We start from the raw sequence: 27,290 nt of genomic DNA, 5'->3' as shown, positions 1-27,290 counted from the left end.
TGTTTTACACAGAATCCATCAGGTCTTCATTTTGGCTTATGTCTGCCAAATCTGTATGAATTAATAGCAATTCCTTCTGATGCAAGACTCAGATCGCAAGTCCCAAGTTTGTAACTTAGTTAAACTGAAATTTTGATTAGAAATAAGTGGACCAGGCTGGGTAAGATGAGAACTAACTCCATAGGAAGCCTTGCATTTCTTAGGATTAATCACTTCCAGGCATGTTTTGACAGTAATTTCTTTCATTGCTATTTACAGTAAAAGGTTAATGAATATTTATTGAGTTTATTCAGCAAATATTCCAGCTACCAAGATGTGAAAGGATAATGGGAAATTATTTTGAAAGTATAACACAAGCTTCTTTTGTTTTCCATTTAAATTTGAAAAAAATTTGAAAGGTGCTCAAAGAAAACAAAAATGCTTTATATGACACTTTTAAGATTGGTCACTCAGACAATTCAATGGCAGAAAAAGAAACAACTTTACCTTCAGAATAGAAAATTTTGACAATTTCCAGGGCAAAATACATCTTGTAGCTAGTGTTAAAAATATAAACTGAAGATAAGTTCCAATGATAAAATTTTTCTCTAAGTTAAAAGTATTAAAAACCATGTTGTCCTATTAATAATCATCTTAATCTCATCTGGAACCATAAATAACTACAACTAATGCACTAAAATACTTTAATAATAACTCATAGTTCTTCCATTGCATCACATCAGGAGAGAATTAATCTGGTGCCCACACAACACTTCTGCTATAGTTGTAGTTCCAGCAAAGTCCCAAAGTAAAAGGAAATATGATTAAAGAATTACAGTTTTAATGGTTTGTGTACATTTGCATATAGAAGGTTCAGGTTGTAATTTAGTCAAGTTTTTAATCAATAAAATTGAGAAGTAGACTTTTTTGTTGGAATCAAAATGCTATGAAATTATTCATGTTTGTTTACTTATGAGAAAATATTCTGTCTTCTCTGACTATTATATGAAAATATTTCTTCTTCCTTACTTCAGCAAATCCCTGTCTACACTCAGATTCTCATATGGCATAATCAGTTACACACCATCTTTTCAGCATGCATTATAATATCTAAGAAGATATTCAATATAATTTTATCAAGAAGCTTCAAATGTTAATATTTACCATCTTTTTGCCTAATTAGTGTTACCCCACAAAAGTTTCCTGTTTTGATGCAGTGTGTACCTGCCTGAATGCTTCTGCCAGGAGAGCTAAAGGAGTGATATAAGGATGTGAATATGCAGCCAAGAATTGGGAAAAGGCAGGGCTCTTTCTGTGAGGGATATTATTGGCTTATGCCAAGTTTAAGTGACTGTAAATTTAAGATATTATATAGTAGATTCCTCTAAATGCTGCAGAAGATCACATCCCTTTATCTTCTAAGGAACAAAGAAGTGTCTAAAGTAGGAGGTTTGGCAAAAATATAAAAAAGCATTCTTTACTATTAGAAATCTCTGCATCTTTAAACATTCTAGTTCTGTTATCATCTACACACCTATGAAAAATATTTTTGTAGGAAAACTCATAGCCAATACTAATATTTTAAAGTAGCAAGATACTTCTCATTCGATGTTGTAAGAAGTACTTTAAAAGCAGTGATTTTTTTATTCCTTAAACGTATAAGGAGAAAAGCGTAATATTTCTTATCTCTCAATATTTCTTATCTTTGCACTTAAAATAGAGGCAGTTCATAGGAGAAAGCTGAAAAGAAAAAAAAAAAAAAGAAGAAATAGAAAAACAGAATTCTGAATTTCCAGTCAAACTCTTTATACATTAAAACCACGTTTACCTTACATAAGATGTAGAGGTCTCTACGGAAAAAATTATTTCTTTATAAATGCAAAACACAATCTCTTACACTGCAATACTAAGTGAAATAGTAATAAGAAATTTTGTGACTCCCTCAAATCTGGCTCTTAATAAAACATGTCAAACATCTCAGCATTTTAAATAATCAATTATTCTCCTTATGACCATTCAAAATGTCATACTTTGAATTCTAAGATATCTCTACACTGAAACTGTGTGCAATTTCAAAGCCTCTTGTGTTTAAGTCAAGTGCTGCAGATCAGTCCTAAAATTTTGCCTTCTAGTATAATTTGTTCCAGAGAAATTAGACTTTCAGGAACTCTCTAACCTGAATGAAGCAAATTTTAGAAACAATGACCTCATTCTGATCTAATTTAGCTCAGTGTAACTTTGAAGCCAAAGTTGTTGAAGATATATGAAACTGGCACATTAGGATTGAAATCAGGTCCCTTATCTCTTAGAATTTAAAAGTGAGAGCACTGTGACAGTATCCCACTTGCTTGGCATCTCTGCTTATGTAAGACATGCACTGTTCCTGCAGTAGCACTCAGAAAGTGTGCTTTCTGCTCCTCACACCATAAGCTACCATACATTTTCAACTTGTGATGAGTATATTGTTTCCAAATAGACTTCATTCTCTGTCAAAAACTAAACTGTATGTCTACCAGATTGGTTTGAATATTGCAATAAACAAGTAGGTCCTGCAAGCTGTTCCAGACATGAGGACCTTTTTAACTTCTATAATGAAAAACTGCAGTTATTCATATGTTTGTAAATGACCATAACAAAGCCAAGGCAGGGTTATATATCTATGTTTTCAATGCACTTAGTGACAAAGAACAGCGTATTAATGCCTTGGCCTGCAAACACACATTTCTGCTCACACAGCCTGCACTCTGCAGCTTTCAGTCAATAACACAGGGACGTTGAAGCATGCAAGATCACTGCAGCCTATCTATCCACATGTTATGGTGGGGGTGCTGGTTGACAGCCAGCTGAATATGAGCCAGCAGTGTGCCCAGGTGGCCAAGAAGGCCAGCGGCATCCTGGCCTGTATCAGAAATAGTGTGGCCAGCAGGAGCAGGGAGGTGACTGCTCCCCTGTACTCAGCACTGGTGAGGCTGCACCTCAAATACAGTGTGCAGTTTTGGGCCCCTCACTACAGGAAAGATATTGAGGTGCTGGAGCACATCCAAAGAAGGAAGAGCAATGAAGCTGGTGAAGAGTCTAGAGAAGAAGTCTTATGAGGAGCGGCTGAAGGAACTGGGGCTATTTAGTCTGGAGAAAAGGAGGCTGAGGGGAGACCTTACCGCTCTCTACAACTACCTGAAGGGAGGTTGTAGCCAGGTGGGTGTAGGTCTCTTTTCCCAAGTAACAAGTGGAAACAGCCTCAAGTTGCGCCAAGGGAGGTTTAGATTGGTTATGAAGAAAAATTTCTTCAATGAAAGGGTTGTCAAGCACTGGAACAGGCTGCCCAGGGAGGTGGTTGAGTCACCATCCCTGGAGGTATTTAAAAGATGTGTAGATGTGGCACTTAGGGACATGGTTTAGTGGTGGACTTGGCAGTGCTAGGTTAACAGTCGGACCTGATGATCTTAAAGGTCTTTTCCAACCTAAATGATTCTATTATTCTATGGTTCTATGCATATGAGTTTCTTTGATAATAAAAATGGGCATCCATCTAGCTATCATGTTTTAATAAAAGAACAGTGAAAGAAAACACTAAACTTAAGAACTGCACCTCTGACAAAACAGAGACACATTTGCCTTTCCCACCACAGATTCCACCCACATCAGATGTCAGCCACTGTCTGTGCAAACAGATACCTCTCGCAGGGTGCTCTGGAAGGTGGCTGGGAGCATGGTATGCGCGTATGCCTGAACTGTTTACCACCATTGGAAAATCTACTATGTCCTACTTTATATTTAGAGCAAATTAGAGCAATATTTAGAGCTATCATGCACCTGGATTTCCTTGAATGAATTATCTCTCTCCGTGTGAGATTGTCTCTTGCTGGAACCCTGGTGTTTGAGAGATTTTTAAAGAATTGTAGGACATCCAGGACCCCCAAAATATTTGGGGAAGGAGCAGAAGGAACCCCAGCTCCAGCGCAGGTCACCTCTCTGTTGCCTACGTTCTGAGTGGGGGTATGACAGCCCCAGGAACCACTGGCTTTTCTGAGCGTGGCTGTGGCAAGTCTCTTCAGACCGGCACTTTGGCGGACTGCAGGTGTGACAGTATTGCCACAAGGAATATATGGGCAGTGGTACTGTTTAATTTTCTAACTCTACCTGGAAAGCCTGTAGACACAGAGAATAAGCCTGTAGGACTCTGCTTCACATCTGCTTCGTGCTGGCTGAGAAATTATGGGGGGCCTTTCAAACCTGCCCTAAGGCCTATTCCTTACAATTGCACTGACAAACATCTAACTGAAAATGCAAATAAAAAATACTTTAATATTCCCTCACAATAGAAGACACTTAAAATGGACAAGTGATGGAGACAGCTTCGCCTAACTTGCACACCACAAAAAACATAGCTTCATTTAGAGCTTTGTAGATGACATAGTTCAATGTTCACTTTACTGCAATTAACACCACAACCACTCTTACTTTATAAACCATGTTTCTCAGAGCCTTGAAATTGAACCAAGTAAACTGAGATGGTTTTGAGAAAGAATTGGTGAACTGAACAATCTAGAACATTGAAAAGTAAGTCATTATGATCTTTATGTTTACTGACTGAGGATCCATTATGCTGCCATTTAAAATTTACAATTTCATAAAAACACTAGCATTTCAAGAATTGCTTTTCTCTAACATTTTAAGCAATTTTGTTCTTTCAGTATTAGGGAAAACAGAAATATACCTAATATTTTGGTTCAAAACATATGGTCACCTTCTGTTTTTTTCCTCTGAAAAGTGTATTTCCTCACACAGATGGGGAATCCTGCCACGGAGATACAGCCTTGGACTATCTGCTACCCTGATCTCCAGGACTGGCAACAAGTGTTGCAAATGGAGACACTGTCTTTGCAGTTTCAGAAGCCTGGTATTCACATCAAGAGTAAATAAAGGTCCCTTAGATAACTTGGCAAAAATCTTGGGAGCTTCAGAAAATATTGAATAGCACAATAAGTAAGAATTTTTCATCCTATGCACAGAAAAAGGCAGAGGCCATCTGGTAAATTAGTATTCAGTTATGTCACCAAGGACAGTTTTAATGTGTATGAAGATCTGCACAAAATTCAATCTGCAAAATATGTCTAATTCTGGCACAACCTAAATTTCAAGTGAACACATTTATAATCTCACTTATGTCCATTTAACAGTGTTGTCATGCATTGTTTCCTGACCTTTTAAAGAATGAACTGGTCTGTCACACCACTGGCTCCTCACCATAGTCCTGCACTTCTCACCTCGCCAACCCCCTTCTCAGTGCCTCAGGTCAATGCTGTCAGGTCCACGCTCCTTGCTAAGGGAGTCCCAGTCCCTCTTTGCCAAAGCTCTGAAGCACAGCTCAGCCCTCCTGTCCTTCTCTCTGAACACCCTTTTCCCAGCCACTCACCGTCAACCCCAAACTGCTGCTTCTGCTTCTCAGCCAATCTCAGAATCCTCTAACCTACCGCTCAGGAAGCTCCAGTTCTCACCTTCCCAGTTATGTTTATCAGGTCTGTTTCCTTCCCTTTATCTGTCCTTCCCAAACTACAGGTCACAGGTTTGACCTACCTGCTTTGCTCTACCCTCTTTTTCTTCAGCTTCCGCTTCCATCTCAATCCACCTGTTTCCAGCCACCCAATGACATTTTGTTTTGCAGTTCCTAAACTTCCTCCCCTTGTCTGCTAATCCTCTTGAAGCCTCCTGATTCCCATGCCAATATGCCAGTCCTCAGCCTAGTTTATGACCCGAATTTCCTGGTCCAAATATAGTTGCATTACAAAAACTATGCAGTATCTTAAGAATCTTCTCTTCTGCAGTTGAATCTACATCTACAATGCTTCTTCTCCATGCCTGTGTTTCATGTGGCTGTCTACTGGGTGCCTGAGTGTTGTCTACGTGTTCATCAGCTTTCTCTGCTCACAGGTTCCCTTGTCCCCCTTAGAGAGGAGGCAGGACCATTCCAAGGCAATGGTTTCTCCGGCCACTACCAGAAACATGCAGAAAAATGATTTTGCCTTGTCGCCTCCATGAAAACAATCAGATTACATTTTTTAAAATCAAGGAAAAAATTACCTCAAAGCAGATAGCTACTGAAAAGAGATCAGACCCAAATACTAGAAGTCACAGGCATTCAGTAATAACGGATGCTCTTCCCAGAGCTCTTAGTCCAGCAGCTAGTCCATGTCTCTGTTGGACATGTGAAATGAAATGGCTATTTCATTTTGTATGCATATATATGTTCCAACAATATATATGTATCAATCCTTTTCATTTTGGAGAAAAGCTTAAAAAGGCAAACTTTCAGCCCTTTTAAGAGCACATGACGATAATTTTTCCTACATTTTCAGATAACTCACAACTTTCAGACTAGTTTCTTAGAAACAATGTCAGGGCCTTGTAAAATCTCAGATGTAATTCAGCAAACAGCTGCTCCTCCTGCTCAGGCCAAGGCTGCTCCTCACAGCTGAGCAGTTGTTAATATTTATTTGCAGAATCTGTGAAAAGATATGGGTACTCCACAGAGAAAGAGTTGGAGGACAAATTATTCTCCTCTTTTGGAAAACTTATTATTACTGCATCCAAATTCTCACTCTAACATTGCCACCCTTCATCATTCCAAGGCCAAATATTTTACATTTATCATTATATCTTTGGCCAAACAGACTTTGTATGTGGCTTAAAAGGACAGCTGAGAAATCCCCAGGTCTGGGGAGTTTTTGAGGGGCAGAAAACAAGTAATTTGGGGGGAGGAGAAACCCATTTTTACAGGAGGTGTCTAAATTAATTTATTTTATTTTATTAATTAAGGAAATAATGTATTGCAATACAAGGAAGGCTGGTGGGGGTTTATGTGCTCGATTCCTTTTGGTGATATTCATGAAGAAATCACTTGCTTATAGGGACTCTGAGTGCAGGCTGGTTTATACGGTAAGCGAGGTTCATGAAAATAAAAAGAATGACATAGGAGTTTGTGGGTCTAGCTATAGCAGCTGTGAAGTCTGGACCCAGGTGCTGAGACCCCCTCTTCCTCTTCATCCTAGAAGATCTCTCTTCCTCATGCCTAGCAGAAGCCAAATCTTCCCAAATCCACTCAAACAAATACTTTTCCAGAGCTTCCGCTCCAGGGGTTAAAGAGTGGGCTAGAAGTATGAATGGGGCTGAGGATACTGTCCGATAATGTGACCAGGGTTGCTGAAGCTGGCACCAGCTGGCCCTGGCTCCAGGTACAGGTGTTACTGCTGGGATGGCTGCCTGTTCCATGCATGGTCACTGCCTCCCAGCCCATCAGCAAGGGCAGAAACAGGACCCTCCAGCTCAGGCTGGAAGCAGGCAGCGTCAGAAGCAGTCAGATCTCTTCCCCAGTTCAAGCAGTTGCTCTCATTCTCTATGAAAAACCAAGGCTGTTCTCCACACTGGTTCCAGCCACAGGCCACCACTGGGCCATGTCATGAAAACTGCTTACAGTAATTCAGTCAAGATTAACAAAACATAAAACAGAGCACTTTTTTCCTGGAAAATTTTGCAAGACTTTCATTCATTTATAAAACACATGCTCAATTTAGCTTCATTCACTACCTCAGAAATCAGCACAGACATGATATTATCATTATTATTGAATACTGTTATCGATAATAATGTTTTCTTTGACAGCTAAAATACAAAATTATTTAAGTGAAAGCTATAATTTATGTCAGATTATTATGATAACAGAGAATCTAACATTGTATAGCATGTTTTAAATGTATATGTTTTGTATATTATGTGTACAAAAAATATATTGTTTGTATATTATTCTGTATCCTAAGTTTCTTATGCTGAATTTTATTAAATAAACACTTTGTTACTACTTCTCATATATTGATTGGGTCTATTTTCCTCAAGGTTGCTACTAAGAACAAAATTGTGAACACCCTGGAGTTCATAGAAGTTTTTCTACTCATCAGGAAGACTAAGGGAGTCAAGGTTTCATCACAGTTGTTTCATGTAAGTGCATGTAACCATCTACTTTGACCTGGGTGAAATTTCCTTCCATTCTACACTGTCTTGCTCCTTATTTATCAGACCATGGTTGCTCTATTGACATATGAAAATTCAGAGTTACTTCACTAACTGTAATTAATTACTTGCTTCAGAACAAATTTGATAGCAATATTAATAACAAAGAGTAGCAAATTTTCTAATTCCAATCCACAACAGCAGATGACCATTCATAAGAATTAGTAAAGGTGCACTAGCATAGGAATAATAACCTGAAAACAGGTTGTAACTATTGTGCTTTAGACCAACAACATACAAGAAGGTAAGCAAACTAATATTATTCATTTGATTCAGTTTAAAGTGATGGTCCCCAATGCTTTCATATTTAAGACATACATTACCTTTGGATAGGTTGGGAATAATTTCAATTAATCTTAGCTTTTTTTTCTGACAGTGGAGTGACTCCAACATCATGAATCCTAAAAGGCACTAAAACTGAAAAGCACCATAGCAGCGAAAAGAAACCTCCATTGGTATAAACCACATCAGTCATTTTAAATTTGTTTAAAAACTTGAATGGGTTAACTTTATATACACAGGGTTTTTTGCAGATCAGATGCTTTTTAACCCACAGCAGACAGCATGAAACTGGCATAAGCTCTGTATCATGCGCTTTAGTTAATTCAAGAGAAATGTGGTCGTGCACCCACACTTGATCCAGATCAAATATGCACTTGTGATCCAGGAGTATGCAAATCTGGTATCAATGGATATGAAACTATTGCCTTATATGACAGTCCAGCTTTAGATACTTTGCAGATTTAATTAACAGGTTTTTCAGCAGGCATGTTTTTTCCTTTAATGTATTCAAATACTTCTAGTAGCTGTGATGTTCTTTTCCATGTAAATCTTTAAATTTAGATTTAAGTAAATGAAACACAAAATGGGAAAAAAACAACTTCCATCACAACAAACTTAAGTCACCTGCGAAGGGCTGTACATATGTGGTTGCAATCAATTCTAACAGGTAAAATAAACATATAATTGAATGGAAACTAAACCACATCTATATATTGAAACAGTCAAAAAATTAGAAATCTTACCTTTTTCACTAACACTTTCACTTTCAATCTCTACATCATCACAACTCGTATACTCTGGAGTGGATGCCAGTTCTTCTTCTGAGCTACTTAATGAAACCTGGCGCATTTTACCTCCCTTTTTTGTTTTATGGGGCTTTGGTGGTGGAGGTCTGACTGATTCAGACTGGTCTGAGCTGAGTGAATCATTCCGTAACATGGTCTCCATCTTTTCACGTTTTGTTTTCCGTACGGCAGAATTGGGATCCAAATGGTGTTGTTTCCGTAATGAATCAGAGCGCCTCATGTCTGGTCTTTCCAGAGGAATTGGACTCCTCCTAGGTGTAGGAGGGCTATGATTTGTGGTCCTCTGACGATTGGGACTTGGTCCCTGAGCCTCTCGAGTTCTTTCCATAGAGTATGAACGCTGATTTTCCATGGCAGCCCTACGCTCAGACACTGATCTTTGTCTCGACGGTCGTTCCATCCTCAGCATAGACATCCGAGAATCTTCCAACTCGGTATTTGCCAATGAGACATCACTATGTCTCCGTTCATGACGTGCTCGGGACACTTCGGCATGAATACGCATTTGTTCCTCATACGGTTGTGGCTTGACTGGATAACGAGCCAAATTAGGATCACTTCGGTACCGTGCCTGGTATTCCTCTTCCCTCCGCTGCCTTTCATATTCTTCCCTGTGTTGTGCATCTTCCTCTTCTACCGGATACTCCTTGGAACGCCTGCGACTCCTTCTGTTGGAATCTCTATAATCACCCAGTTCAGGTTCTTCATATAACTGAGGCCCACGCTGCGACCGTCTATCTGAATAATCTGATGGTGACCTGGGCATCGCACTGTCTGATGTAGCATACTGTGAATATTCGTCTCTCTCGTCCCTTTGGTCGTATCTTCTGTTCTGTTCTCTTGATATTGATGGGCTTCTTTTCCTAAATAATCATGACAAGAAAGAAGAAAGAGAATTCTGTCAATATTTCTTGCAGCACAAATATACAGTTAATTCTAATTAAATGATAGAATGATCAGCTGGTGGAAAAAAAAATCCATTTATTGCATTTCTCTGTGAATGTGCTCGCACATTTTCTGTACTAAATTAAAGAAAGCATGTCATGCTACATATCTGCTTATGGTGCACAGTTTAAATTAAAAACAGGTTTAAAGGAAAAATGCTAATAAGAATTATAAAATATAGAATACAAATACTTGTGCTACTTTGTAGTCATAACTGCTTTACAAGTACCAAAATTTTATAATCCTTTGTAATCATTTTACAGCGATATAACTTGACCATATACTTCCATTACATAGGGTTTTATAACCACCATAGAAATTAAGGCTAGATGGATCATTCAGTTAGTTTGATCTTTTAGCAGCCATTATTGCTTAGAAATATACGTTTCAGTTCCCACAAAACTATAATGTGTGCCAAGGGCATAAAACAGGACAGACAAAGATCCAGTGGCAGCACTTGTCTAAATCAGATGAACTCAGAAAACAAAACATTTTTTGTGTTGCCTAAGAAGGGAAAGAGCTTCAAAGTCCTGCCTGTCTGACTTGACAAAAAAATCCTTACCATTCCTATAGGGATGGTGATAGTATTAGTCCAAGCATTTGAGCAAGACACACCAGCCAGATACGAGAATGGTGTTCCTGTACCACTTTGACTCTTTGTCATAGCAGATATCTAGCCACAGACAACTTCTGAGGCTTCAGAGGAAGGTGAAAAAAGAATTATCAGCAGATATTCCTTCCTGACACTAATAAATGATTCACTGAAGCATGTGATTTTATTATAGGCAATATTTTAATAGAGGATGTGTCTGGAATATATTAGGAATGTTATATGTTCTGTTTGTTTGATACAACATTGTTTGCTACTTGATTAGCAGGGATCAATTAAATAGGGAGTAGTGATTCATAGGGGAAAAAACAAACTGGAGCTTCAGATCCTGCCTTTATCAATCCTAATAGGGTAAAGAGCATTTAAAATGCTACTCCCAGACATGTCCAGATTCGTACTTAGTTTTTCAGCCCAGATGGATCTGAAGGAGTTACCTGAAGGAAACTGGAGCAAAGGTCCCAGATGTGGATAAAAGAGATCAAGAAGTGGGCCTTCTCTGGGATAAGATAGATCACCTCAAGCTTTAAGTAATAAAAATATGTATGTGAACCTATTTTTGTGTTACCAGCCCTTTCCGCTTATATTTAGTTCTATCTTTATAATTAAGATCCCTTTGAAAATGTTTTCTACCCTTACAAATAGCCACTGATCCTGAAGGGCAGCCTTGCAGTCAGCAACCAGGAGATCCTGCCTAGTGTCGGGAAGGATGGGAAAAAGGAGAGGAAAGACACAACCCTGTTGTTGCCACAGTTGTCCTAGAAGGGATAAGGAAAGGCTTCAACTTAGTGAAGGGGAGAAGGAAAAAGAGGCTCTCCTTGGTGCCCAGGAAAGTAGAAAGGGCTCTGCCTAGTTAGTAGGTGGGAAAATGCCCTTCTCAAAGCCAGAAATGAAATGCGGTCTCTGCTCAGCAAGGGAAAACCAAAACTGTCTGAGCAGAGCATGCGTATTGGTGTGACAGGCAAATTGCATCCTGTCTTAGGTACCACACAGGGTCATTAAACTGTGCTTGAAAGATTTGGACCCAGTCTTGCCTTGTAAATATTAAAGTATTTTAGCCTTACAAAGGCATCTGCAAATGAGGAAACTAACTCAATCTTGCAAAAATGCAATTCTTCCTGTGAAGCATGACAAGTAATATAAGCATCATTTGGATGCCTATTTGCTTATGGTGAAGCTAAGATGTCCTACCTGTCTTATTAAAGTGTCATGTTAGTACCAGCACAAATCATAACGTCTGTAAGTTTAACAAAAACTCTATGGATTCTGCTAGTGGGGACTCAGGTTGAGTCTTTCTAATGTGACATGAACAGAGTTTCACAAGTCTAAAACCAGAATGGCCAAGAGGAACAGACAGTTTGGACAACACAACTACCAGAACCCAGACAGTTTGTAAAGACATAGAAGTTTTCATTAAGACAACAGAGATTAGATGTGGAAACTGACTTTAAGGAAAATAAATATTTTTCATTTAAATACTTCAGCTGATGAGAAATATGCCACATGCAAAATAAGTTGTTCCAATAGCAAATTACCTACATTGCTGAAAATTACTGCCACGCCTATAAAAAAAAAGTGCCTAATTTCCTCTCCCCAATTCTGTCCCCCATATAGGCAAAATCTTTTATCTTTATGCAAATCCAGTTGGAATAAATTGCACTCAACAGATATGGCATTCATCCATGTTGATCTCATTGCAAGATTGAGACAAATACATGTGCACATGGAATGTACACATACTCTACTGTTAATACTCACATTGTGTATACTCAGTCTATATTACATATGGATCAAGTTGTATTCACAGCCACAGATTTTAGCATAGATTTGATCCTCCAAGACATCAAAGCACTCCAGTGAGTATGGTTTTGTAGGGTCAACTCCATCATGAACTGTGTAACACACAAAACCATACAGAATCTAGTTTGACAAATCTCACACGTGCCTTGGAGCAGACTCAGTGTACACATTCTTCAGGATTAAACATCTACATGCATGTATTTATAGTAATATAAACAACAGAATAGTAAGAATTGTTTTAGCTACATATAGGAGATTATATATATGTACACACACACGTGCGACTCTATATCACAGTGTCCTCATATGGATGCAAAGAATAGTGGACAAATCTCTTCTGGAAACATTGCTCCTACAAAGTCATGGAGGAAGAGGCTGAGGGGATAAAAAAGATGGAATTTCTGTATGAGTAAAAATACTTATTGTAGACTTTTTGCTGAGGCAAATGTACTTCTATCAGGAAAACACATCGTCTGAGAAACTGGCACAAGATTTACTAAAAAATCCACCCTTTTTTCTAGCATGAACTATGTTAATGAGAGGAGGATGTGCCAATTTAGCATTATATTTTTATACCTCTTACACAAACATTTTCTAACTTTGTCTGTTACATCTACCACAAGCAGTCATTGCCTTTCCTCCATTTTGTTGCTAATAAATGAATATAGGACATGTCACCATCTATGGCTGGCAGTAAAATAAAGATCAGCTGGGTCCTGAATCTATTCCAACCTTTCAAGAAGAAAAAAGCTTTACACAGGTGCCCTGCATGTGGCAAGTACTAGGCCACATGCAAGAATAAGGACCTTCCTGAAAAAGCAACCTTTTTCTTCAGAGGAAGCAGCCTGATAGATAAAAGTAACTAATTTAATTCCTGGCCTATGTTGATTGGCACTGTCGAACTCCCTTTCTAATTAATTTCATCCCTGCTGAAGGGATCTAGCTTCACTACCAGGATCAAATGCCAGAAGTTGTAATCCTATCCATCAGAAATAAATTAACTGTACCTGTACACCTGATCGGCCAGAAACCTTGCTGGCAGGAGAGGACTCATCCTGCCTAGCAGTCACCATACCATTTAGTATTCAAGCCTGTCATTCTCTTTACTGGTCATCACAACACTATTAGCCCCCTTTTACCATCAGTCACTTTTTTTCATTTTAAAAATACCTGCTACAAAGAGAGTTGCACAACGTATGCTATACATTTTAAACCAGTGTTACTAAATCATGGTAAGAGGAACAGTACTCATGAAAACTTATGGCCAGTCATTACTATTAAAAATCTGCTGTTATTTTTAGATCACAAGCTAGTTCTCACCTTCATGAGCCTTTGTCTAATATATTTCTCACCATTAACTACCTTAAAGATACCTTACTAAAAGCCTTTCCTCATGTACCTCCAGCTAGATACACAATAGAAAATGACTAGTCCTGCCTTTCCAGGACTTTCCTGGAATACTAGAAGTTAAGAGAACTTTAAATGTGTGTCAACAGCTGTGACGTGCCCTCCAGCTGCCAGCTCAACTAAGTACTGTATATCTCCTCAGAACAAATACCACCTTTTCTGAAAAGGTTACCACACCACTGAAAAATCCTCCAGGCCATTGTGATTACTGCTTCTTTGAAACAGTAATAAAATAAAATCTTTATTATGGTTAGAAAACTCTAGAACCTGCACAAATCTCTTCATCGGGCACATTCTATAAATATTATTTTTTCAGATCTAGAAACTGAAACTTATTTTCTACTAATTATCACCGTATATTTATTTTTTTAATTGTAATTTATCGATACATGACATTTTGTCTTTTAACACACATCTCTTAACCTTACACTGATGGAAACATTATTTGCAATGCACTACAGGTATCACTAGTACTATGAAAAAGCAAATAGCTTGACTGTAACCTGACCTCCTGCTCATAAAGTTAAATTATTCAACTCCCCCACACTACAACAGGAAGTAAGTACTTAAAAGATGGGATAGAAGAATATAAGACAGCTATTCTGCTTTGATGGCTCTGATTTCAGTAATGGAACTAAATACCTTGAAAGTCTTTGACATTCATTTGTATTCTTCCTTGAAGAGAAAACACACTTCTGCTTTGATTTAGATTTTTAAAAATTAACCCAAGCATTCTGAGGAAAAGGAAATTTTAAAAGGTAAGTTTCCATTGCGTTTCAGAAGCCACAGATATTCAAAAACACTGTAATATATAAAGTATTTATATCGCAGTCAAAACTAGATCTCAGATCTTCCTGGCCACTAATCTTGTTCTCAGACCAATAGAAGACACATCTGAACTGGAGAAAACTTTCAAGAAATTATCATTCTAAAGATATGTTCAAACATATGGGTACCTGAATTAATCTACGTTTACTTGGAAATCTTTATAAATAAGAAGTTTTGGGTCAATCAAAAAATAGTAAGGGTTCAGTGGGCCTGAGCCATCATCAGCTATTTGAAAACAATATTGGTCACCTATTTGTAAGACCTAATTATAATTTCCTTTCATATTTTGTTCTCTCTTTCCTGTAAATTAGCAAGGAATAAAAATGACTGAAAAATTAAAACTGAAAATATTTTTCCTGCACATATTGTAATTTTGCTTCACTGTTTTCAAAATGTGATCCTTTCAGTACATGAAACAATAATTCGGAGTAGGTAAAAATTCACATTTCCCACTGGAACTCTGTCACAAAAGCCATGCAGGAGAAAGGGCTTCTTGTTACAGACCTCGTCAAATACACTGAGCACAGCTTTGTCTCTCCTTTACTATATGGCTCCTTTCAGGAAAACAGCATTTGTTGGTTCCTGAGTGATGATACAAGAATAGTTCTACTATTCTAAACTTTTACACTTCTATGTGTTGTATTCAACAGACAGTCAGGCACATGTTTTAAAACAACAGTGACAGGGAGCAAATAAAACACCATCATGACACTTTGCAAAAAAGTTCTTAGGCTGCAAGAAGGTGAACTAAACACACTCCGGACCTTGCAACCAAAACTCCCGTGAGTGCAATGAACCCAGAAAACTTGCCATGCAAAATTAAGATCTGACTGCCTTTCTCAGGGAGGGTCCTACTCTCTCACTGTTAGGTACTCTTATGAAAGCATTTCCACAGACTTCCTTTGCCATACTGAAGAATCTGCAAAATGTTTACCTATTTTGGGAAGTGCTTTTAAGAAACTAGCTGGTATTGATTTAACTCCTTTTCTCATTCTCTGCTTATAACCTTTGCTTTTGCTGAGTCACATTGTGCATGAGAAATCATTTTGCACACTCTCCAAAGCAGCTATGGCTCCAGCTTATTGAAAAAAATAGCTTTTTCTGAGTTCTAAGCAGTTCCAGTTTCTACCAAGATGTCTTTTTGCAGTTCTTCTATGCTGTCTAATTTTACACTAGATTAATCTTCTGATCTGTCTGTTCCCCTCTCCTTGGTTTCTCACCCTCCCACCCCCAAAAAAGAATGAACATAAGTAACCAATGCACGATTTGCAAGCTAATTTGTTTAACAGCCTACTCTGATAAAAATAAAAGGTATTTATCACCTTTCTTGACCAATATAGTTTTAAACAGGCTGCCCTGAAGTACATCTAACACTCAGATATCTAAGCAATTCACTAAGTAAAGTTCATCTGACACATTATTTCATTTCTCATTTCAGCCATGCCTTACAAATTTTGTTTTACAGCAACCATATTTTGAACCATTAAAATACCTTCCTGCTAAATATCTCCAAACAATAATGAATTAAGTTTACAATGGTGATTATAAAATTTACTGAGGCATGAAAGTGATACTGCAGATGTTGATCTCTATCAGATTTTATCTGAAAATATAAATTCACTGAATGCAGGCTGGTATCAACGGAATGAAAGGAATCTGTAGTAACAAAACATTAACGTAATTAAATTCACCACTGATAACAACTTTGCTTTGAACTTGACATGACTGCACAGACATATAAACCAATACAATTACTTCAGAATCACATCTTTTCTATACAAGCAATTCAGCAAAAATTCAGCACTGCAGCTTTCAAGGCCTAATTTCAATTTGTATTGGGAAAAGGGTCAAAACATGGAAAAAATGAGGAACTGCTTAACAAAACTACTGATTTTAAATATTCCTTGCTAATCTACAAATATTTAGGTAATAAGTTCATTTCACAGTTTTTTATTACATCATGAACATCACAGATAGGAAGATGGGACTACCAGCAGAAATGGCTTTGTTACCCTTTATTTTGACTGAGGTTTCAATAGCCCTTATATCATATCATTTGATTTTAGAGAACTGCAAAGAGAGAAATAACTGTATTTTAATCTTACTGTTCATTCAGCTACATTGATGAATGCTTACCTTTTACAAATAGGTTAAATATCCTGAGATTTTTCTTTATTTCTACTTTTGAACATTTTGAAAATGAATATTTTGCTAATTATTTCCAATTAATATATAAACAAGAAATATGTCACCTACTTTTTCAGTAAAATCTCTTGTTAAAAAAGCTAATCATAAAAACAATGCTAAATGGATTAAATTGCTTTCAAGAATAATTGGTCAGAATGTGCATTCTAGTTACCTGTCTCAGCACTGACATCCTAGAAATCATTTGCAGAAGGGTGGAATCAATTAACAGCTGCCATACAGCAGGTCTCAAACGAGTTTAAAACCCGGGATGTTAAAAGAATAGTAGGTCATGGAAACATTAAAACATAAAATGAGTTAATACGATACTGAACTGTTACTGAAAAGGACTTCAAATAATATAAAATACAAGAAAATTCCAAAATTCTGCATATACTATTTTTATAAAAAGAAATCCAACTTTTTGAGAAATATTTTTGTCACAGAAAATATAATACAATTTAAAATACTAATTTAAAGAAAAGTACAAGACTTTGTTAAAGATACTATGCTCATATATCTGAAGCACAATAAAAAGTTTTTCAGTACTTCCATGGAGCTTTTTTTGCTAAAAGTAAAAAATATCTTCCTAATCATCCCCAAAAAGAAAAAAAATGCTGAGCGTTATACATCGTTTTCACACAACACATTCAGCATCTTTCTTCCCTGCTTTACCTTTTGATCAGCCACAGCACATCTGGGAGGTAGGAAGCCTCGGGTTCATGAGAATACATCAATTTCTGTTCTGGCTAGGTCTTTCATTTAATCCTCTAGGTTCAGTGAAATCATATGAACAGTCTCTTAATTTTGAGACACAATTTTTTAGATATATTTTACAATCCTTTCCCTTCCCCCAAACACAGTTACAAAATATAAGGCGTCTAGGATATGAAAAAACAGCAATTCAAGTCAGAGAGCTGACCCAATGGGAAGCTATTGAGAGCATGAGAGGAGTGTTATAGTTTAATGCTGTTACCATGTGCTGTATATAGCTGGAGGTCAAGTAAGAATTTACCCTATAAGGAGGATTATGGTACTTAGCTGATTAGTGCCTTGCTACAGTACTATTGCCTACAAATGTACATGCTGGTCAAGGCATTTAATTTAAACTATTTTTAAAATTGTGCAGCTCCAGTATTTCATGTTTTGTGTTACTAGGTTCAGCATCTTCCTTGTGTTCTAGGTCTCAAATGAAATTATATAATATCTATTATTTTTAGTTTGTTACAAGTCAAATTTTGACTTAATTTTCAACCATTAGGCTAAAATAGCTGTAGCATCTACTTCAGTCAGACATGCTGAACATACTGTAGAAATGAAAATACTCTTTTTACATACCATTTAAAAAAAAAAACAGTGAAAATGAATGGACTAATTATTCCTAGCAACAGCCATCAGAACTCACTTTCAAAGTACAGTGAGAATGTGAAAATAATAGAAAGCGAATGTGTAGACAGTGTCATTTGCATTAAATAATTATAAACACATTTTTCCACAATTTCACAAGCAAGGCATCTTCTATGTATGCAAACTAGCTTACAAATAAATTATATTTAATATAAAGCACCATACCCCAGCCAAAATTGACTGTAATGAATTTAAACAATGATAAAGTGGCATGGGAAAAATACAGACCTAGCAGCAACCTAGATTTTCTCCACCTCAATAATAGTGAGTTCATACTCCTAGAAAAGGCATTCTGACACCAAAGTTTTTTCCCTCAGTCATCACAGAGAATATGTCATAACACACTTCATCTGTGCATCATTACACCCAATTTTGATTCTAATCTTTTTAAGGTATTTCAGTTTCTTACCACAGGGACTGTTCAGCAGACACTTTTCCCAGCAGTTGAAAGTATCCTGGTTTTTCAAAGGAAACCTTTAAGTCTGATGAAGAGGAGAATTTTCTTTCAAAGAAACACTCCATTTTACTAGGGTATTATCACTATTAAATAAAAAATATATCTACTTTAATAATGATCAAACAGTAAGAAAATGTCAGCAACGTGGACAGTCATATGAGAATTGTGTTGCCTAAAAACATCTCTGCAGGCTGTTTTGGATTGTTGAACTCCTAAACCTGTAACTTTACTAATGAATGTGAGTCAGCATATCTTTTCTTTTTCTTCTCTTTTTATTCTATCCACAATTACAATATATATGTGATATCATACAATGAACTTCAGTTTTAAAATATCTCTGTGGTTCATATTTCAGTCTGTACCATGGTACATAAAACTTTAAATTTCCAATTCAGCTGTCATTCTCAACGTGCTGGTGAGACAGTATTAAATGTGTGTGTTTTTAAAGCAGTACCTAACTCTATCCAACATAGAAGCAGACCGTAAGTTTACAGAAAAATAATTTGTATTTCTGTAAAAAGCTATAGCACCTATATTACATATTGGTAGGACATGACTTTACAATGTTCTTCAAGCTGAAGGAACTTGCTCCACAGTAGTTTAAGTCCTGGGCTCACAATCCACAGTCCTTGCATGAGCCCAAACATGCGCCCAAATGTGCAGGATGGAACCGTTACGGCTGCTTAGACAGACCTCCTTCAGTTTAGATCCCAGGGCTCAGCTGGGAGGTAGGGATGTCCACCATGTCTGTGCTGCCTGGGTTTTCAGAGACGCTGTGTGAAAAACTTCCCACCATACTACCATGCAGTAACAACATCATGTGCATAACAACAACCTGGTTTCATGAAATACAGCAGATAGCAGGGTCATCCTCAGATACCCAGTTCAGATCCCTGAATTAGGTATTTCTACCAGAGCTACTTTGCTTTTCTGCAGTGCTAAGACCAGCGCTGGATGTTGCCCCCTCTTAGTTTCTTCTTTTCTTCACCTCTGATCATCTCTTAGAGATGGCTGCACCAGAGCAAGCCTTCCATAAAAGAGGCTCAACACGCAGCTTTACAAAGAAGAAAATGTATTCCCGGATCTTTGTAAAAATCCATATGGAAGATCACTAGCTAGTCTAGAAAGTGTGTGGAAGTGAACACCTGGAAGTGAAAAGGGCAACCCTGGCTGCCTAGCAGCTTTTATACGGAAAAGTAGCATCCAGTCAAGATGACAACAGTATAGAACATATGGAGGAAAATACCAACCTCTTCTAGCAGGAAGCAAACCGAGTCCTTGCAGAACTACTAGAAACACTATAGCCAAGAAGAAAATTCACTGAAATATATAACTATGTTTCTTCCAAGAAAGTTGTGTGGGAATCAAAGGCACTTTAAAATGAAACAACTAGAATAAACCTAGTCTTGTAACATAAACAAGCCCTTATATGTATTCTGCATTCTACTGCAATGAAGGTAGATTTAATTAGTCTTACTTAAAAAAGAAAATAAGATGGTAGCTTTTTATATTCCACAGGAGAAATGAATGCTCATTTTGTAACTCCATGTGTATATAAACATCCCAACTAATTCATGCTTTACAGTTCCTGTCAACCAACATAACCTGCTTTACCCAAGAAGCTAGTTTTCAGTAGGTTTCTCCAAAGTCGAGATACGAATGATGAAATTCTAACTAAAGTTCAGGGCTACATATTAGAAGATTTTGGACCTAACATTGGTCACTTCTTCCATAACAACAGCATTTCTAGAAAAGGTATGGGAACTAACAAAAAGAAGGCCAGCCAAGACCAACTAGACTCAATTGACAAATAGCTGAGCAACACTGAGAGGGAATTGTTCAAGTCGTACAGGTTCTCAGCACCTTCGATAACACATGATTATTATGAAAATTACAGAGTAATCTCAATAACTCAGTCTTAAGTAGAATGTGAGCAATCAGCTAAGAAAACACAGTAAAGGAACAGGAAAAAAGTAATTAAGGAAAGTGATGACTTAAAACATTTTGTGAAGACACTCATGAAAGCTTTTAGAGATTAGTGATGACTTCATCAGTCTCAGTACTGTTATTGTCAGATTGTTGGGATCAGTAGTATTTTTTAAGTTAACCTTTACTTTCATTGTTGAGCTAAACAACAAGAAATGTTAAATGCATGCTCACTGAAGCACTTTTCAAGCATGAGAACAACTGGATATCAGGCTGGGGATCCAGGCTAACTTTGCAAGAAACTATAAAAGACATTCAAGATGCTTGAGTTGATGGAGCAGAGAACGAAGATCAAGTTTCTGTAATTTTACAGGAGAAAAACAATCAAAATGGATAGTCGGACAAATTTGACTTTTACAATTGGCAAAGAATATTTCACGGTATATAGCAATTTTGATGTGTATATCCAGGTGAACTAACACAAAAGTTATAAAATTAATAGATTAATATATAATAATGAGAGAAGGATAACCATGATCACATAAGTTCAACGTCCTTCCTCCACAGGGTGTTTCTTCCAGAAATTAGATTAATGCCAGATATAACTGAAACTTTGCTGAGAAGGAAATAAATCAAATTAAATTCCTTATATTTGTCCTTACTGTGGCACCAAGCTCATTTATCCTCATTGTTAGGGTAATATTTCCCAAAGCAATGGATTAGATTACTTGGGTTTATATGGAAGATACGCTATTAATAGCACAACCTAAAGAACTTTTACCTTTCCACTATCTGGCCATTTACCTACAGCTGTAAGTCCTGTAGCAAGATGAGAACCAATGGTAGTCAGTTGGAATTTTGTGTTTGATTTATAAATACATAGAAATTTGAGGTGGGGAGGAGGGGGGAGGGAGAGAGGGAAAGGAACTGGATAATGATAGCCATGTTAGAAAATTCTTGCCACAGATATAAACACTTGAAACACAGATAAAATCTTGAGAGAATTACCATCATCAGAAAAAAAATGGGTTTCTAAAAGCTGCTTTTGTGAAAAGTGGACAGAAAGATATTATTGTGCTAGACGCTATAGACATTTCTTCTCCAGCCCTTTTTTGCTTTTTTAAGCAAGTTTAGAAATACCTTCAGTAGTGCGTTAGAGACCATCTCTGAATGGAGAATTCATGTGCAGTTACTGATCAATAGTGTAAAGACTAAAAAGCTGACATTAATGGTACAGAAGCATTTTCTAGCTAGCATTTGCCCAATAGTCACAAAATATTGAGCATATGAAGAAAAATTCCAGTTTAACAAAAATGTGAGATGGTATTAGATCAGTTTAACTGAAAGTAGAAACTTTACCTATGACTTCAAAAGGATATTCCATGTTATAAAAATACAATATTAAAGCATAAATTTCTTTTTGAAAACAGGGACTTTATGACTTCTTTTCTCTTTCTCAGTCATTTAAACTAACAGGGAAGCATTTTTTCTATGCTTTATGCTGTATTACTGCTTTACCTTGCTGATAGTTTATTCTGCACTAGGACTGCTCTTGCGCCTTGGGACAACTCTGTTCCACTAAGCAGTTTAACCACATACAACAGTTAGACTGCACCAGCATTAATTTCAGCAAGATAGTTCCCGTAAGTGCAACAACCCTAGAGACTTTCAGAGACAAATGCCAGCCTAGGTTCACCTGCTCTGCTTTGACAGGCACTGCGGCTGCCCTATTCTATGCATACTTCTGCCATAGCTCTTCCTTAAAGCACTGGCTTAAGGGAACGTAGAGTGGAAATTTTTAATGCTACTGGAAGAGATACGAGAAAAAGAAGTCAAACTACTAAAGTCATTAGGAATGACACACATTTCTGCAAGACAGCAAACTTAACATGGAAAACATTCACAGCCAAGAGATCCATCATTTTGCCAGACATTCTGAAAACTCTTTGTCAAGAATCATCAAAGATACAGGCTCACAGGCAAAGGCTGGTCCAGCAAAATACTTGAGGACTTTGCAAGGCTGGCAAGGACTGGCAATTATGTAATTCAAATACGAAATTCTGTTTTCTCTCTTTCTTAATAAATTGCCTTAAGAGAACACTTACTGAATGAAAAGTCATTTTCAGGTCAGGTCAGCCTAACACTGGTAGGACCATGTTGTCTCACCACCTGCAAACAGTACTTTTTTAGTTCAAAATTTTTCAGGTTTAAAAAGAATCTTTCACTTATGCAGGAACCTGGCCTTGACATTTCGGTTCCAGATTATCAGGGATAATGGATCTATTCATCACATAAAATAAAGTGATTAAAGATTGTAATAGAAACAGTGAGATGATTGGCATTTTATGCAAATTATGTATAATCAGAGGGACTAACACAGGAGCCTATAAATACTGCAAGAACCTGGACTGGGAACTTGTTCAGGACTACTCTGCTATTATCTAAAAAATACAGCTTATGTCTGCAAGCAAACACAGAGATATGCATTTCAATGAAGTGGACTAAAATGCTTTCATTAATTGTTTTATTTGGAAGTTGTATGTCTTGCAGTCAGTATTGACCACTAGTTGATATGATAGGCAAAGCAGCTCATGAAGGAATGAAGAATACGATAAATTTTAAATCTAAGGAAGTTGTACTCAAAAAGATAATCAAATTTTGCTTAATAACAATTTGACAAAAAGATAAAGCTGCAAACCAACATTACAGCTTTACAAATACTGCCTACAGAAGTCAAACAACAACAAAAAAATCAGTGCTAGGAAAGACGGACACAAAATAAAACGTAATTCAGGAAATTTCTAATCTAAGTTTCTGTCATGACTTTACATTCTCTGTAATAGCAATGCTTGTGGGAAACAGGAAGGGAGTGTTGTATATTGCTTCTGTACACTGTACAGGACTTGCTGGGTGTAAGTACGGGCTAAGTACCCGTGCAGGAGCAAACTGTGATACTCTGGTTTATTTACTTGCCTAGACATATGCCCAGAAATATTCCTGGTTTCAAGATGTTTCTTATCATTGCCACTCCCAGATTTTCAAATATCATTTTGTTAGTTTATTCATAAACTTTGTCTTCTGGCTTCCTATGATTAGGAATTATTTGCCCCTTATTATTCCTTCTTAGAATGGATATTGCCACAAGGAGTCTTCTAGTCTGGAATAGGACAGCATTTCTTGCCTACAATATTTAATACCTCCTTGTCTATGAACTCAAAGGAAAGGAGAGGGTTAGCTGAGAAACATATGTCCTAATCATCCTTAGACTAGCAACATGACAATAATAATTTATTCCTCACCTTTAAAAAAACCCCAAAACATGCACTTTTGCACTCCAAAAAAATCTGTGGAAGGCCAAGTTTGAGACTTCAAGTTCATAAGGGCCTTATCATATATACTCACAAACTCTTTTAATTTTCAGTAAATCTTCTTAATAAAGTTTAACAAGTAGGAGTGTAAGTCTGTATGCTTCATTGTTTATGGCAAGCTTGAAGGTGCTTGAAAATGTCTCTGGGATGATTGTCTCATAAAAAAAGGGAATGACTGCATGAGTAAGTTTAGGGCCAGTACATCAGTGCCAGGTGTCCCTATAAAAATTCTCCTATGAACAGCCTTTGGAAGTGAAGAATCACAAGTGATTTTGACAGGGACATGTGAAACATAGTTTTATCACCTGATTCAGTGACCAAGCTCAAGCACCAGCATAAGAAGAGGGGTTTTTTTTAATGTATATTACTTCCAAAGATCAAGAGAAAATTACTCCTCTGGACTTCTGTCTTAAGCTAGCTGACTATTAAAGGAAGCTTCAACACAGACATGATTTCCTTTCCTGATTCTAACTGCTGTCTAACAATACTTATGCTAGTGTTTTATGTAGTACAGCAAAACATAAATACTCCAAATATTCTAGTACATGGGTTCATTCGTTCTGGTGCCCAAAAACCAAACATAGCTTTGTTCCAGTAACACAACCTGCACACCAGTTTTATTGCAAAAACTGTTTTCTGCATATGCATTTTTTTTTAACTTTCCAGTTCTTTACATGTTCCATAGTTGACTGGCATATTGAGGCCCATAATACAACATGGCAAAAGAGCAAACAAAAAGAAATACACCTTATATAGATATGCATTTCATTTTTCAGTTACTCTTCCTGAATCCACACATATTCCTATTCTTTGCCATCAAAAGTATCTTGTGACCACGGCAAAATTGCAACCTTATCAACACCAGGATTCCAGGACCTATATATTCCTATACTACATTTTAACAAGAGGCATTTAGCTTTCAGGCACAGTGCAGTGATTGTGTCCAACTGCAAATCAGATCTCTTCCGTGAGAGAATCTGTTTGCATCAGGCCTTCCAATAAAACATATTTTTGAAGTATTTATCTTCAGAGCCTTTTCCTGAGAGATCATACTATCTTTTCAGGTCATCTTTACGACACCCCATCCTGAGGGTAGGCAACAAAAAAGCAGACTTTGGGTTGAACTGTAGCTCTTCATATGAACCGGAGTTATGGAGGATTTTCTCAAGTAATGATTTGAGATCAGCATGGGAGATAAAATTGAAACACACTGATATCAGAAGTGGATAGAAAGCAAATAGCAAGATTAAAAAAGGCAATTGAAATTAGAAGACTCCCAGAATTCTTGGTTTGAGGTGACCCACACATTTTTCTTACAGTAAGTAGTACACTAAGGAATAGTGGAACAATTACTCTACAATTATTAACAATTACTTTTACAGTTGAAATCATTTAACATGCTATCTTCACCATTCTTATGCAATATTCTGTTGCAGATTGCAGAGTGGAAGATACCAGCCTTGAACAGAAGTTCAGGGTGAAATCACAATTATGAGAACACTTAAGCAGCAGTTTGGCATGTAAAGACTCCAATGTTGCAGCCGCATGAGGAAGTTTCAATGCCAATTGCTCATGTTCCCTTGTATGGAAGCCAGGACACATGTAACACCAATGCACACTTACTCTGCTCAGAAATAACATTTAAGTCTTCTGAGTTTGTTACTTTAGTAACAAATGGATAAAAAAGAAATAGGTCCATGGCAAAGATAAAAACCTTATTTGGAATTCAGATGGATAATGCAAAGGAGGAGGGGGATTTATGACTCAAACTTCCCAAAAATTTCAGACAAGTAGTTATGCAATGGATGGGTTACTGCACATCCAGAATGTGACCACCTCCAGATTATTCCTCTATACCTTCAGCATAAGAAGGAATGGTGAGACAGAAGAAAGAGGGAAGCATACATCTGCAGAACTTCAAAGAAAAGGCTGGGGGAAAAGAAATAGAATGAGAAGCAAGAGAGCATGTGCAGCATAACCTGCACCTACTGTAAATGAGGTTCCCTTCATTACATTAGGAGACCTATTTAGTGGTTCTGATATCACCAAATTTACTTCAGTTAGGAGTCTGAGATTCTCAAAAGTGCCTAATGTCTGAGTCCATATTTCATGGCTTTTCCCAAACCCATTACTTTAAGACAGATCACCTTCACCAGAAAAACTGTTTTCCTCTTATTACTTATATCTCAGTAGAAATGCTGCTGTTGGGGATTTAAAATCTATTTATAACTTTTCCATAAGACCCAGACAAATAGAAGTCTGAACTTCAGAAATCTATGTGAAAAATTGTTTAAAATAAATGTTTCTTAAAATAATAAGCCCTGGCTATAGTATGATTAATTTTTTTCAGAGTAAATTGTAATATGGCAAAACACTAGTAAGTCTGAACATTCGTTTGGAATATTCAGTATAGAAAATTTAACAAAAAAGTGAATGGTTGAAACATGGTTAAAAATTGTTCTTATATTCCGACTACTGTTTTAACAAAATATTCTTTTTTTTTTTAAGATTTTATTATGCTAAAGAGTAAAAACTATTCTAGTATCACTAGCAATTTTCTGTAGTGTGACTACAGAACATGTATTGCCTCATCTTTGAAGAATTTCTCACCCATTCCTTGAGAGGTGACATTCCTGTCACATATTTTGTAGTGGTGGTTAATAACATAAAAGTTATCCAGTCAGGATAACTATCAGAAGCCAGTACATTTCAAAGCCTATTCAAAATGAAAATAATGAAATCAAGTTCACATACTCAGTCATATCCAGAGAATTCAAGGGATTTCAACAAGATTTAAAGTTGGGATTTTTCAAAAGGTAACAACAGGAAATAATTATTCCATTTATCACTGGATTTTTTTGGCTGTAGTTGTCTTTACTAAAATTTTTTTGTTCCTTGCTGTTGCTATAATAAAAAGAAGACAAAAAATTAAAAGTATTGGGCCAAATGCAAAATGATGCATTTATAACAAAGCTTAATCTGACATTTATTACCTGTGACCATTTCCTACCAAGATCACTATTAACAATAATGTGGCATCCTCTAAAGAAATCCAGACCAATAAGTCTGGAAACAAAGGCCATTAAAAAAAGCTATCTCATTGCTAAATCTCACACTAAGCTGTATTTTCTGACGAAAACCAGAATGTCAGAAAAAATGTCTATATACGGATATCTTTCGCCTTTATTTTATGCGGCTAAAACTAAGTATTGCTGGGGAGCCTGAATTTT

The 27,290-nt window shown here is 36.9% G+C and overlaps 1 protein-coding gene across 50 annotated transcripts in view; it reads right to left on the bottom strand.

Annotated features, from left to right (window-relative positions):
* Positions 1–27,290, bottom strand: part of RIMS2 (regulating synaptic membrane exocytosis 2) — a 493,527-nt gene that overhangs the window by 267,605 nt on the left and 198,632 nt on the right. For 49 of the 50 annotated variants that reach the window (XM_052787016.1, XM_052787021.1, XM_052787004.1 and 46 more), the window contains one exon: positions 9,069–9,994. In XM_052787016.1, coding sequence (XP_052642976.1) covers positions 9,069–9,994 — 926 coding nt within the window. Of the gene's footprint in view, positions 1–9,068; positions 9,995–17,577; positions 17,804–27,290 lie in introns of those variants that run through there. The other variant, XM_052787046.1, reaches the window with a different exon arrangement.

The sequence above is a fragment of the Harpia harpyja genome, chromosome 5 (assembly GCF_026419915.1).
Source record: "Harpia harpyja isolate bHarHar1 chromosome 5, bHarHar1 primary haplotype, whole genome shotgun sequence".
NCBI lineage: Eukaryota > Metazoa > Chordata > Aves > Accipitriformes > Accipitridae > Harpia > Harpia harpyja.
The sequence above is the reverse complement of the archived record's forward strand: the minus strand, read 5'-3'. Positions and strand labels throughout refer to the sequence as shown.